This window comes from Oryzias latipes, chromosome 12 (assembly GCF_053564925.1).
Source record: "Oryzias latipes strain Hd-rR chromosome 12, Olatipes_Hd-rR_3.1".
Taxonomy (NCBI): Eukaryota; Metazoa; Chordata; class Actinopteri; order Beloniformes; family Adrianichthyidae; genus Oryzias; species Oryzias latipes.
Genome location: NC_136248.1, coordinates 3,765,118 through 3,779,813, shown reverse-complemented (window position 1 = coordinate 3,779,813; position 14,696 = coordinate 3,765,118). Strand labels below are relative to the sequence as shown.

The following is a 14,696-nucleotide window of genomic DNA, read 5'->3' as shown; positions in this document are numbered from 1 at the left end:
ACATCCTGTTTTTTGTAGTGAGTGAGAAATTCTTTCCATTGTAGAAATTCTTTGTACAACGTCAAACCAGTCCTCTGTCGTTGGTCGTTTAGGTTTACGGCATTTTCTGGTTGTTTTCTTACTAACCGCCATCAGAATGTAGAGTAATCTCATTTTTAAAGTACTTTTACTAGAGTACCCCTTCACCTCCTGTGTACCTGTTACGGATGACAATTTTCTTACTGTTGGTGTCCAAAAAAACGGTCATTTGTCATTAAACTATTTACTTTATTCACACACTTTCAAATAAACATTCACAACAGAAAGTGGCTCTCAGTAAAGTGAGAGAAAAAAAGCTCAAGAGAGAACATAGACACTTTAAAAACAAGGAAAGAGGGAAAATTCAACAAAATAAATTAGACTTTGCAAACTAATATGTATTTAAATTCAAGAAAACACCGGATATGTTGTTTTATGAATGAAATGAAAATACTTGAATAGTTATCGTGTAAATAAACTAGAAGTGGGTTTACACAATAAAATAGTTATTATTAGAAAATGTTTGAAACATGTTAAAGAAATCTGCTAATAAAAAATCTCAAAGGCATCAAACACCAACTGGAATGGCTAAACGCTGAAACAAATAGGTCCTCAGGAAGCATCACTGTGAAACGCTGCCTCACTGTGAGATTTGGTTCTCACTGTGGGAATTGTTCGCAGCGCAGCACCTGAAGAGCTCTGAAGGATCTGTTAGTGGAGATCTGAAAGAACGGTTGAGACTGAAATGAACCTAAAAACAAATGAAAGAATCTCAAAATCAGTTCTGAAGCTGACAGTCAGACCTTAAAAACAGAGAGATGTGAGCCGTGCAGCTGGTCTCTGACATCAGAGTCATCTATTCGTTTATCTGAAAATGAGACAGATGCAGTACAGAAACTAACATGAAAAACACAACAAACAAAGTAAAACTATTAATCTACGTGTTACACAAAAATACAAATGGAAAACGCCAGATATTTTATAAAGAAGACTTTATTTTCTTTTAGCAAAGTTAATGTAAATTTGATTTTAATTTAAAGTCTGAGCTCCGGATTAAAACCTGCCTTGCTGTGAGAAATGACATTGGGGCTGGAACAGACAGGACGCATGCCCTCGTGCTGTGTGTGTGTGTGTGTGTGTGTGTGTGTGTGTGTGGGTGGGTGGGGGGGTCCAGTTTGATTGGCAGTGACAGTGATGTGGTTCTGCTTCACTGCAGATAAGTGCAGCGCTGACGGCAGCCTGACGTGCACGAGGCCACGCCTGAGGGACACGGCAAAATAGAAAACTTTGATAACCATGTTTCGCTTTTGGGACATAATCTGTTTAATAAAACAAGGGGGGGGGGGGTCACTACACTCCAAGAATTCAGGATAAAGGCTGGACTTTACTGTTGTATTTTTGCCAGCATCAGAAGACGTACCCTCTGTCTTAAAGGGGGTGTAAAGAAGAGCACGGCTGTGACTGATGCTTTGATTTGCCAGCATCAGGCTGAACGGACGTAAGCACATTTTTCACAAACAAACCGTGTCGAAGGAAATAAAACGAGGGATTAGCACTTTGTTAGCCCAATTATGGCTTCATGTCAATGAAAAGCAACAAAAGTAGTTTGGTAAGCATGCGGGGGGGGGGGGGGGGGCATTCCTGCATCTTTGTAAACAGGAGATGCGATTGGTAAAGTCAACAGTGAGTTCAGAGGGTCAAAGGTTACACTATGTACCGTTTAGAGGATGTAAAGACAGACAGGGGAGATGAAACGCTACAAAAAGTGAATGTTAGAGGACGTGAACATGTGTTGGATGTAGTAAAGATGTGTTACATGAGGTAAGGAATGTCGGACGTCAGGAGATGTAAAGATGTGTACTGGTATTGTTCTGACTTGTGGGAAAAAATAAACATTTTTTGGAAGAATTGAGAGGGTCCGGCACTAAAGTATCCAGCTATTCTGCCCCCTGGCTCTGGAACTCACTTCCTCCTGACCTCAGAAACATTGCCTCTCTCTCACAATTCTCACAATTTTCTCTCACAACTTGCATATTTCCCCCCCATAACGAGACATTCTTGGCCTGTTTTAAAATGCACATTTTACTGTACATTTTATTGTTTTTAGCTTTCGCTATTATGTACGGCGACCTTGAGTTCCTAGAAAGGCGCCCAACAAATAAAATGTATTATTTTCATATGTTTGTGGGTTTTTTAGTGAACCGTCGGAAACCTTCCTCTCCATTTGACTGCAGCGATCGATTGGGCCTTGTGGCTGTGGACCAGAGCAAACATCCAAATATGACCAAAGTCGACATTCAGATTTCCTCTCCGCTGATTAGCGTCCGGCTCTGACAGGACGGACGAGCCGATGAGTGAGAGGGGAAAGCTGTGGAAGCAGGCACGTTGAAATCTTCAGGCAGCAGCAGCCTCCAGCAGAGCCAGTCGGGCGGTGGAGGCCACCTGATAACCTTATCTGGCCCCCCCCACACTGTAACGGCTGAAGCAGGCCAGCAGCCAGGCGGGGAGGGGTGGAGGGCCTCAGCTCAGATAACAGCAATAACTGAGTGAACATCCCATTGATGAGAGCCCCCAGAGACAAAGACAAACGACTCTAAGATCAACCAAATCCTCACCACACAACAGATTGTGAGTCACGTCTTCTGTCTGAAGACCCCTCCCACAAAACCCCACCTTCACGCCACCCTCTGAGACTGTTTTTCATGTACTCCTCTTCGGTTTAGGCATTCAAAGATGTGACAAAGACTAACTTAATCCAACGAAGGTCCAGGAAGCGTAAAGATCCAAACCCAAAGATTGGGGACAGATTACCCAGAATAACCTAATTCTCTCACACGTATCATCAATCTGAAAGCCTTTCTCACAGCTAGAAATGTTAAACACGCAGAGTTTGGAAACTTTTAAAGTGAAACTGGAAACACAGTCGCTGTGAAGGAGGGAGGTTTTCAAAGGCAAAGGAGACAAACTTGAATTAAAGTCAACAGTTTGGCATCAGAGGACTGTGAGGCAGCATCTGCAGTAATCCTGAGAGCACAAGGACAACAGGCTGCAGGCCTCTTCCCTTCCTGTGAAGCCACAGGATCTGTTGACTCGCTGGGGAGGGACAGCAGCAAATCTGCAGGAAAAACTCAGCTGATGTTTGAACAAATACTCAACTGATCCAAACACTCAACTCTGCATTATCCAGCAACCAGAGCTACTCCAGAGTCATGATGCTCAGCTGTGAAGAGAAGGCAACGACGTGCTGCCACCATGAGGCCAAAAGCTGCACAGCAGCAGCCACTTCAGCCTCACTGTAAAACCTGACTTTCCTTTAAATCGTTTCATTTAGTATTTTGATTGATCTATATTTACTTTTACTAAAATAATAAAGCTTTAACTTTTATATATACTTTTCATTTGTTCAATGAATTTCTTCATTAGATATTTATACTTTTGCTTTGTTTGATTCCAAATCATAATTTAATAGATAATTTCTACTTTGCATCAGTTCATTTAATCCCACAAAGTTAACTTTAAACATGCAGAAAATATTAAAAACTAAAGATCAGTAACTATGCAGATGTTCTAAGATCAACCAGGAGGATGCAGAATAGCAAAGTGAGGTGGATGAACCACAAACAGTGGATCTCTGGATGATCTGTGAGGTAAAAGGAACAAGAAAAAAAGACCAAGACTGCAAAACATCAACTCACAGAAAAACAGCTGAAGCTCTTTTGCTTTAGTGAACCCGAAGTGGGAATATCTGCTCAAGAGTGTCAAAGATGACGGTTTCACTTCTATTTTTTGTCTCACGCATAAAAAATGAGGACAATTCCTTTAATGGTAATGATGTGACCATTCAGTTCTGTCTGAGTTACTTTTATTCAAATGTTTGGGCTGTGCGGAGCTCTGAAGCTCACTTGAATACCGTAACTAATTTTGAATGTAGGCTGCACGGTGGTGCAGTGGTTAGCGCTCTTGCCTCCCAGCAAGAAGGCCTCCAGTTCTAGTCCTGGCTGGGGGATGTGAAAAACTACATCAATGGGGGACTTTTCTGTTTTGAGTTTGCATGTTCTCCCTGTGCATGCGTGGGTTCTCTCCGGGGTCTCCGGCTTCCTCCCACCATCCAAAAACATGCTTCATAGGTTAATTGGTCACTCTAAACTGTCCCTAGGTGTGAGTGTGTGCTTGTGGACATTCTGCCCTGCGACAGACTGGTGACCTGTCCAGGTTGTCCACTGCCTTTGCCCACAAGTGGCCAGGATAGGCTCCAGCAGCCCCGTGACCCCGAAAGGGAAAAACGGTTAAGAAAATGAATGAATGAATACTTTTGTATGTGTATATGGGGGGGTGTTATCCAGCAGGACCGACACATTCATTTGCAGAAACACTAATATGCGAACTTGTTAGAAAGAAGAAGAAACATTTTTGTGTAGCGCACCAAAACATAAAGATTTGACTGAAAGTTGAGATACAAACAAATGAAAAGACTAAATGTGCTGGACAGACTTTTTTCTGGGTTGTTTTTCTGTTGAGCTGAGATGAAAGTTACTACTCAAACCTGTGTTTTTTTTTAATTTTGTTCCTCAGGACACATTGTTTTATAGGATTTCAATGCAATTCTGTTAAAATACCTGATTCCTCTCACCATCAGTGTTTGCAGGAATATTTAAGTGACAGTCGGCAAATTATGGTATGTCAAAGAACAGTTGGGGGACTGGAGTCAGGAGACGCAGCCAAAGAGACAAGAGGACAAGAGCCTGAATCAATAGCAAAGGCTTTTATCTTAAGTTACATATCAGGAACAAATCAAGCAAAAACACATTTATTCACACAACACTTTCAAATGTTCTATATTTGTCTATAATTAAAAAATATAGACAAAGAAAGCATATTTATCAGCTATAACGGCAGTATGAAAAAACTGCATGCTGTGTAAAATTGTGTTCTGTGTTGTCCAGTAAGCTTTTTTGCAGAACTTGTGTAAAAGTAGATACTTTTATTTATATTTCACAGCAGTTGTAAATTAAAATAAAAACTAGCTTAATTCTCTTTTTTTTTATTTAAAAAACATTCTTTTATTAAGAATGTATTTGGTTCAGGCTGTTTATTGTATGGGGGGCGGGGAAGAAATGGGCGGAACTTTAACCGTCCAAACTTGTCTCTACCCGGCTTGATTTTTTAGACGGCCCCAACAGTTGAACTTCCGGTTTTGGTTTCGACGCTTCCTTCAGTAGCAGGTATGGCCGCAGAACCCAGGTACCAGAGGCTGGATTTTACCCTGAAGGAGCTGACCCTGCCGGGTGCGGCGGAGGACGCGGTGCCGGGCAGCTCGTCCACCCTGGAGCTGCGGGACAGGAAGCTGGTGTGCGTGGAATACCCCGCGGTGGTCCACAACACGGACAAGATGCTGGACACCCTGGGCGGGGAGCAAGCCGTGAGCAAAGTGAGTGGCGTGGAGGAAACACTGTAGTGCCTGTTTTGACATTTTTAGTACAATATAGCCAGAGTCGGAAGTCCGGAGTATGGGGGCATATGTATCTCATATTTCAAAATAAAAGTCTATATTTTGACTCATTCTGAAATATGAGTCAATTATGCTTCCGGAGAGCAGAGGATTTTGTTTGTCAAAATCGTTTTTATAAAGTTTGATTGCACAGAATCTGCCGAAATAAGTCTCCTGATATTTTTCTAACAAATAATGTTAAAAAAAACAACAACATCAAATATGTGAAGAAAAGTGTTGCTTTTCTCTCCAAACTGAATCGTTCTACACTGTATTGGCTTAAATGTGTCTTTTTCTAACAAGACGTTTGAACGTTTGCATAAATATTTGTTTATCTGTGGTTGATAAGGAGCAACTTTTTGTATGGGTCCATCAAGTTAGGTTTAAAAAAATCCCGCCTCAGTAAGTGATGTTTACCTTGGCCACACCCACGCCGCTGTTTTTTTTTTTTTTTTTTTAAACTTGTCCTGTCCAACAGCTGGGCAGACAGATGAGAGCTGAGGGCCTCTTGTGTTGGACATATTTTACTTTAACAAGAGGGGTTATTAATCTTCAGACAAACCAAAGGTATGTCTGAATAAACCCCTTTTGTAATTGAGGCCAAACTTTATTAATTTCAAACATGTTTGAAGATCTTTGGTGTTGGACCGGACGGAAAAGGAAAGAGGGGAAGAAGAGAGAGGGACGTTAGAGAGGGGGGGGGAAGGAGGGTGATAGTAGGAGGGGAAGGGGGATAAGACCATGAAGCAGCATACAGCAACAAGTTTACTGGTTGTTAATCACCATGATAAGGCTCAAATGCAGTACAAAAAGGGCGGAGCCTGTCCACACACACACCCAAGTGTCAAACACACCTGCTAGCTGCAAAACCCACGCCGCTGTTGAGGTCATAGCACTGACTGTATATGAGACCTGGACTGAGTGACCCTTCACCCCTGGCGTTCCAAACAGGAAGTACCTGCTGGCTGCTACATACTTTTTTTAACATCTTCTTTAAAATCCTCACTTAAAAAACTGCATTTTTTTCTGTATCCCCATCCCGGCCATTTGTTTTTGGTGGTGCCCGCTTTCCCCCACATCAAATGTTCCAAACGTTTGATTGACAGATTCTTCAGACCCTGTTTTCAGTGGTAAGGGTGTGGCCTTCAAACAAGCTCAATCCTGATTAGCGAGAGTTGTTGCCATAGAAACGATGACTCAGACCGACGGACCTATCACTGCTTACTGAAGTTGTCTGGCTCCAACACGGTGATGTCCGTATCGCAAAAAAAATGGCGACTGAATTGACTTCATTTGGTTCTGAGGCAGAAGTAAACTATTTCAATGGGTGACGTAAGACTCCCATTGAAATAGTCATCCAGTCATTCATTCCAGTTCTCTGTGACGGTCAATGGGTCAAACAGTGAAAGAATTGATGAACCCTGTGGTCATGTGACCCGTTGTTTTTTTTATTTTTTATTGACTAGGTATAATTTCCTGGAAGCCCCACCTTCCCAAAAACAGATGACAGAGTCCGTCTGCTGTAATTTGTGTTCATTCAGGTTATTCTGGAGATAACTTTGGAGATAAAAGTGTTCTATACAGACTGTACAGGTTCTTATATTTCAAATTGAAATGAATAAAAGAAGAGCCAACACCTTTTGATGGACACCATGCGATGGGCGGAGTCATCAGCTCATTCTGGTTTCTGTGGCACTGAGCTTCATGGCGTTTTTGGTGGGTGTGTTGGGGTTTCTGTCTGTTAAACCGTGATGAAGAACTGCAGTGAGTATGTCCAGAAACGTGTCACCGTGCTCAGTGATGTTTAAAGACCCACTCCGATAAAAATGGTCTCTTTGGTGTTTTTGACATGTTTTCTAATGATGGAGGGCATAGATAAAGAAAATTAAGCTTCAATTCTGTAATCTGTTCTCCCCCATCCCCTGAGGGAACGGTGAGCTGCACACAGAGCCTCACTCAAGAACCATATGATGGTTTAACGTCCAGTCCAACCCCCTTCATGCTGATTGTCAAGCTGGACCCCATTTTTAGAGTCTTTGGTTGCCCTGGATTTGAACTCAAGACCTTTAAGTCTCAAGAGCTGACGAAAAAAATGCTTTTTGAAAAAGTTCGTAGCTGTGACGTACGCCGTTCAGCAGGCCAGCAGTGCTGCCCATAAGTCAGAGGTGAATTTCTAATGAAGCCAGACCGTCATCCAAACTCTGCAGACTCGTCTCTGACCAGCTCTTCTGTCGGTCCAGACTTTTGCCGACCCCAACAGGCGCCTGGAGCTGCGTTTCCGGCCCCAGGACCCTTTCTGTCACTCTGCCTGCGGGAACCGCCTCTCCTCCAGCAACATCCTCCTCCGAGTGAGGCGGCGCGTCCGAAGAAAAGACCCCAAGGACGCCGAGATCCAGATGGATGTAGTTGGAATCATTGGAACCACCTATAAATTCCAAGGTGAGAATTTACCCGCTGTAAGCCTCTTCATGTTTGTCTTGATGATGGGGGCATATTGTGAACCATCTTCTAACCCTTGTGCTATCTTGTGGGGTCCAGATGACCCCACTCCCAATGTTAACGTGCCTCCGAGGCTCGAACAATATTGGGAGTGGGGTCATCTGGACCCCACAAGATAGCACAAGGGCTAACCTGCAGCTGCAGAGCCTCAGTTCTGCACATAATATGATCGGCATGTATATTGATGGGGGTGTGTTCATGGTATGGGCTTCCTCTTTTTATTGACACAAGAATGAAGACTTTATTTTCGTTAGCTGAAAGGCCAGAAAAGGTCAAAACTACCATGTGATTAGATGTGAGGAAGCAGAAACAATCATTTTCTAGATGGAAAAATACCAAAGAAGCTTCACATTCGTTCAGGTATTTCCTTAGAGTGTGACATGGGTGTGAATGTGACGTAATGATGGAACATGTAGAAGCAGCATATTTCCATCGACTCCTTTCCAGGCACTGTTTCGTATTCAGGTTTTGTTTTTGTGATCTAAAGTGAAAGCGGTGGTGGTTCTGATCGTGTGTTTGGACTCTGCAGGCCTGGCAGACTTTCAGTACCTGGCCGTGGACTCTCAGGGAGGAATGCACACGTCTCTGTACGACAGAATAATCCTGCGCCAAACGGAGACCCAGGAGTTCTTCGAACAGCCCGTGCCGTACTTCCTGCCGCCCGTGATCTTCTCGCGCCTGGACAACCCCATGGACTACTTCTACCGCGCCGAAGCCCATCAGGCCCCGTGAGTCCTTTTTTCCTGAAGCATCACTGTTACCATCCGTATCACCTGGATGACGCGTCTCCTCCTTTCTGGTTGTAGCCAAACGTACGCAAACAAGAACTCCATTGGTTTGAATCGCGCTCGCCGGCCCCACAACGCCATATTTGTCAGCTTCAACGACGCCGTGGTGCCCACAGAGTGTCTGGAGGGGGCCAGGCAGAACTGGGCCCGCTGCTGCCTGAAGGACAATGACCGACTGGCGGAAGAGCAGATAAAGAAGGTGAAGCTGCAGAGGTGTCTGATCACATGCTGATGCAGCATGTTGATGAGTGCTTCGCTCATCTCAGACAAACATGTCTCGCTCAGATGTTTGAGAGCCGGCCCATCTGGTCCAAGAATGCAGTGAAGGCCAACTTCAACATCCACCCGGAGAAGCTGAAGCTGCTGCTGCCTCTCTTCGCCTACTACATGGTGAGCTGCGGAGAGAGAAGGAGCCCAGGCAGATGGAAGTGGCTTCAGAACCTGTGTGAAGGATTCTGTTGGATCCTGTCTCACGTCATGGCAGAAGAACTGCTAGTTAGTGTTTGTGTTGAAGCGTTTTGGGGCGATGCCTTTCACAGTTTCTTGAATTTATGCATTTAATCAGTGCTAGAAGTAAATCTTAAGAGGGTAAAAAGACCCTTGTTTCAAGAAAAGTTGTCTTATTTTCTGTCCAAGAATCTGACCAAAAAAGGTTTTTAATAGTAAAAGGAAAAAAGGTCTCTGTGACCAGAATTCCATTTTGCTTTTTTAAAGAAAATTTGGTAACAGCATACGAATTTTGATCTTATTTCTTAGGGGCCGTTTTTTTGCAGCGTACCTTTGAGGCTCTCAAACCACTTCCTGGTCGGAGCCCATTTCACGTTATTGCGTAGCGATCTTCTGTTCTTCTGACAAACACAACAGAAACTGTGGCGGCGTTTGTGCAGGTGACCGGACCGTGGCGAAGCCTGTGGGTCAGGCTAGGCTACGATCCTCGCAAGGACCCGGAGTCCAAGAAATACCAGATGCTGGACTTCAGGATGCGCTGCAGCACCAAACACGGTCAGAGCAGTGCGCTCCCCCTGCCAGGCTGAGCCCGCAGTCCACCAAAGACTAGTTTTAGGAAAACTCATTTCAAAACCAATGTCCTCTTTTCAGGATACTCCTTTTCCAAATTGCTGGTGAAAGCTAAGCGGAGCTCCCTGAACTACAGCCTTCCCATCACGCTGAACAAAGCAGGTATTTTTCCAGTTCACTGCATCCAGAACCAACTCAAAGGTTTGTCCGCTGCAGCAGACTGACGACATGCAGAGGAGGGATTAGCCCTTGTGCTAACTTATGGGGTCCAGATGACCCCACTCCCAATGTTAACGTGCCTCAGACAAACTAAGTTGGGAGCAACACATCAGACACATACAAGCTAAAGTCTCAAAAAGTATTTAAATCGTAAATAAATCTAAACGTTTATTAACAGTAGATATGTATTGTACTGCTACTTAATATTACCATATTTCACCTACTGTATAGAAATTTGGGGGAATAATTCTAAGAGTTCTTCTCTACATCCTCTCTGTTTACTTCAAAGACGAGCCGTCAGAATTGTACATAAAGCTGGATATCTGGATCTTACAAACAATTTCTTTTATCAATCTAGACTTTTAAAACTGTATTACCCTCTGGATTTTTACACTGCGCAAAGTTTACACAGAGTCAGTGGGAAATCGTTACCATTCAATATCCAGAAACAGTACTTAGAAAATGAAGGATGTAGGAACTTCAAGATCAAACTGATAAGAACCATAAAGAAAAGTTTCTGTGTGTCGGTGTGTGGCACTAAACTTTGGAACGGGTTCAGTAATGAGCTCAAACAATGTTCAGATATTCAAGAAAAGGTATAAAGAAACTCTGATCTCACGATATAAAAATAAGGGGAGTTAAGGATCAACAGGGGTTTGAATAATTCCAAATACATGAACTTGATGGTGGTGAAATAATCAAAGCTATTTTAATTACAACAGTAAAATTATAAAATGAATTTACTCAGTAGGGGTGGGATTATATACGTTTGCTTCTTCCCGCTCCTTTTCAAGCCATAAATCAAACTCTACTTGACTTTAGTTAATGATCACTGTATTTAATTAAGCAAACGTGATTTAAGTGACTTTTTTGTTTTGTTTTATTTTCTGTCTTTTTAATCTATGCATTTCATCATTTCTGTAATGACTTTGACTTTGACTACAATGCTTGACATAATTCAATAAATCAAAATCAAATCAAATCTGGACTCCACAAGATAGCACAGGGGTTAAGAAACGGAGCTGCAGGAAGTGACGATGCTGACTCCAACCAAAGTCCTGCAGTGAATGAGATGAAGTGGCAGAAACTTTAGAAGAAGTGGGCCACCAGGCCGGATGAGGCACAACATGTCGAGATAAACACAACAAACCCTGTAATGTTTGTCTTAGATACAAGCCGCTGCCAGATTTTTTTGTCTTATTTAAAGAAAATCTGCCAATGAGGAGAGATTTTATTTGTCTGTATTGTGCCTTTACAAAAAGAGTGAACTCTGACCTCCCAGCATCTCATGGTTTCAGTCCCTCAGGCCACCAGCGTGATGCATATTCCCTCTCGGGAAAACCCCAGCACCAGCCGGGATTCTGCTCCTCTGTCCTACCAGCTGAAGGTGAGAGTGGGGGTGGAGGGCAGCAGGCTGGTGGATCAAGTGACGACCCGTCTTTTCCTCCCTTTAGGAGTCTGCATACATCTTCAGGGAAGGCATGCTTCCTCCGTACCGACAGATGTTCTACCAGCTCTGTGACTTGGACGTGGACAGGTGGGCGTGGCCGTGTGCGCGAGCCTCAGCAGAACCCCGGGAACTCCTGAGCAGAGCTTGTGTTGTTTCCTGTCCAGCATCAGGCAGGCGATCGAGCAGAGCAGCGGGACGGAGCAGCAGTGCTTGGAGCGAGATGGCTGGTGTGCTGCCGGCACCACGGACAAGCTGAGGGACCTGATCTTCTCCATGATCAAGAATGTCATGCAGGCTCAGAAACAAGGTTAGAAAGCCGTTCTGGGGCAGACGGAGGGACAACACGTTGGAGGGTCTTCCTCTCTGGGACAGACGTGTAGGTTTAGTTTGGATGAGCTGGACTGCACAGCCCCCCTTCATCTGGCTCAATTAGCCGTCGGGTCAGAACCTATTGGCTGATTTCCACTGGTCCGTCTCCGTTGGGTTGACACAAAAAACATATAATTTCATTTGTAACGCTCAAGAACATAAACTGTTCATTTAGATTGTTGCATTACCAAGGAGGTTACTCACAATGTCAATCTAACCAACAAAAAAAACACACAACGTCCAGAACGACCTCCGGGAAATCCGATCCTCCCAAAACTGTTCCGACAGGACGAAGAACAAAGCAAACTATCCCCTCTGTCCTTCCAAAGTAGGTCGGTGACGAAGAGATCTCAACCTGAGGCTGCTGCAGACTTCCCGCGCCTCCTTTTCGTGCTCCTGTGGTGCAGCTTCTTTTAAACTCTTTTTGTCGCCTCCTCATTGCCATGTCAACCAATCAAAAGTCCCTTCCATAGTGACACCAAACATAATATTTACAGGCAGTGTATCCGCAGGATTTCATTTTATTATTTCCCATTTACTTCTTTTTCTTTACACTTTGCACTCCCCTTGAGCAATTGAGCTTTATTTGATTTTTTTTCTTATTTGCCCCTTTCATTCATTTATTCCAATGTGGCGCCGTGACACATTAATCAATGAAAATGTTCACACCGCCTCCATCATGTCTGCGTCTGTATCCGTCCCTCTGCATAGCAGCGGAAGCTTTACGCAGGAGCTCTATTTCCTGTCCATCAACGCATCAATTTCACGCTTAAAAGCCGGAGGAACAGGAAACAGGTCCAGGTTTCAGACTAAAAACTTCAGCTGTACTTTCAAAATAGAACTTTATTTCATATTTTTGGCGATGTGCCCACGCGATTACACTTAACACTGCGTCTATTTTCGGACAACAAAACTTAACTTCATTTATTACACATAACATGCATTTTACAAGGACTCTATGTGGAAGGAGAGGGGACGACTGCTAAAAGTTTGGATGGTGATGACACGGAAATAGCAGGACACAGACTCCCCAGCCAGCCAGGGGGAGGAGAGACGGCCCGGAGTCTTGACACAGACTCCCGATCTGCGGAGCATCTCCGCAGACGGAGATGCTCCGCAGACGGATCAGTGTGAATTCCGGGTAAGAGTGGAGCGGACCAAACTGCCTGGAATAACCCAGCAGTTCCAGCAGCTGCTCTTTTGGGGGCGCTGTTATCCCAAACATCTCCGACTAGGAGTCTTCATAACAGTATACTGTGCTTCTCATAACACTCACTAACGTCATGTCTACGCTGCAGTTCAGCTAAACCAACAGTCTGCAGAAAAAGCAGGCTGCCTGCAGCAGGGAGGCCCCCGCCGTACCGTGGAAGTAACCCCGTGTCTTTTCTTCAGGTTTCCTTGACCTCCCCAAAAAGAAACGGCGCAACAAACTGTGTGTACAATCTCTGTTGAAAGATGTGGATCCAGAGGAAGAGGAGGAGGAAGAGGAGTGTGAAAACAAGGAGGATGAGGACGAGGATGATGAAGTTCAGCTGTCTGATGGAAGTGAAAATGAGATGGAGACAGAAATTCTTGATTATTTGTGACAAAAGTCATTTTTGACCTCAAGCTTCTTGTTTTGAAATTGAATGTAATGTTTAAATATTATAAATAAAGTTGAAAACTGTTCGGTTTTATTTTTAAAAAAAGTTGCTCTGTCTTTCGTCAGCATTCAGACTTCATTAGACCTGAACTATTTCTTTGTGAGTCATTGAAGAAAGCCTCCTCACATTCGGACCTTGTGATGAAAGATAACGTGAAAAAAAACTTCAAACAAAAAAAGGCTCCTCTTCGTCATGTGTCATCATGACCTTCAGGGAGTCTGTGGCTTTGTTATTGAAGTTAAAATCACTCCTGATGTTTGAGTCTGACTCACTACCTAGAAGAAGACAAACGAGGAGCTTGGTGGATGCAGGGATGGGGGACATGAGGGTGGATGCTGTAAGAGAGGAGGATGCAGAGGAGCAGATATTAGGAAAAGAAGCAAACCAATGAGTCAATTCTCACACTGATAGTTCTGTCATGCTCGGACAGCTGAAGGGGAAGTAACTTGAGAAAAAACATGGGAGTAATGTGATCAGCTGATCAAAGCTCCCAGTGGTGTGTGGGGTACTCCAATGTCTGTTCATCCAGCCATCTCAACCCGCCGAATCCCCTCTGGCATGACGGGGCTGCTGGAGCCTATCCCAGCTGCTGTTGGGTGAAACTGGACAATCAACTCGTAGAATCAAACCTTCCTCTTGGACTGACACTTTAACCCAACAGGTGAGTCGTTTGCATTTAGTGACCGACTGAAAGGAAAAGGAGGCAACAGGTAACGATAAAACAAGAACTTGACTTTTGAGATCTGACATAAGGACAAACCTTCAGTCAGTCTGTGTTTTACTTTTGTTCTTCTAAAGGCTTGGATTTTATCAAATAAAATACCTCTTCTAACTTTACCCCCCAAGAGTCTTTATAACTGCAGACATAAGTTATCTTTGTGTTTTATTGAAACACTTATCATGTTGTAATATTTTGTGGTATAATCAGTTTTTATTTCCTTGATTGTTATTGTTTTGAATCAGAATAACAACATAAGGAAAGAAAGACAACAGACCAAAGGTACCTTTAAATGAAGAGAGCGAACAGAGATCAGACCCAGCAACAATCTCTCTCCACTCTGGCACATATTCAATCGCCTCCTCCTTTATTAATTTTTTTGAGTAATTCCTAAATTACACATGCACTGAGCTCTAAGGGAGGGGAAACAGATAAAACACAGCCGCAGTGCTCAGAAAACATTCATGTCTGTCTTTCCACAGTCTTC

At 43.7% G+C, this 14,696-nt stretch overlaps 1 protein-coding gene and 1 long non-coding RNA gene across 3 annotated transcripts; one reads left to right on the top strand and one right to left on the bottom strand.

Moving 5' to 3' along the window:
• Nucleotides 1-246: 246 nt before the first annotated feature.
• On the bottom strand, nucleotides 247-1,128 carry LOC144996581 (uncharacterized). The gene is made up of 2 exons (XR_013659488.1): nucleotides 822-1,128; nucleotides 247-740 (listed from the first exon to the last, which is right to left on the bottom strand). It is a non-coding gene; the product is annotated as an uncharacterized LOC144996581 (long non-coding RNA).
• Nucleotides 1,129-5,178: 4,050 nt separating this feature from the next.
• On the top strand, nucleotides 5,179-13,544 carry gtf3c5 (general transcription factor IIIC, polypeptide 5). Of its 2 annotated transcripts, none has more exons than XM_004075119.5 (11): nucleotides 5,179-5,446; nucleotides 7,747-7,945; nucleotides 8,535-8,733; nucleotides 8,812-8,992; nucleotides 9,079-9,183; nucleotides 9,681-9,795; nucleotides 9,892-9,972; nucleotides 11,328-11,416; nucleotides 11,484-11,566; nucleotides 11,644-11,786; nucleotides 13,241-13,543. In XM_004075119.5, exons 1-11 carry the CDS (start codon nucleotides 5,243-5,245, stop codon nucleotides 13,432-13,434), a joined length of 1,593 nt encoding a protein of 530 aa, XP_004075167.1. In that variant the 5' UTR covers nucleotides 5,179-5,242; the 3' UTR covers nucleotides 13,435-13,543. The 2 variants fall into 2 exon arrangements, with proteins under 2 accessions (XP_004075167.1, XP_020563553.1); XM_020707894.3 differs by lacking the exon at nucleotides 5,179-5,446 and adding an exon at nucleotides 7,601-7,671 and having other exon boundaries at nucleotides 13,241-13,544.
• The last annotated feature ends 1,152 nt before the right edge of the window (nucleotides 13,545-14,696 follow it).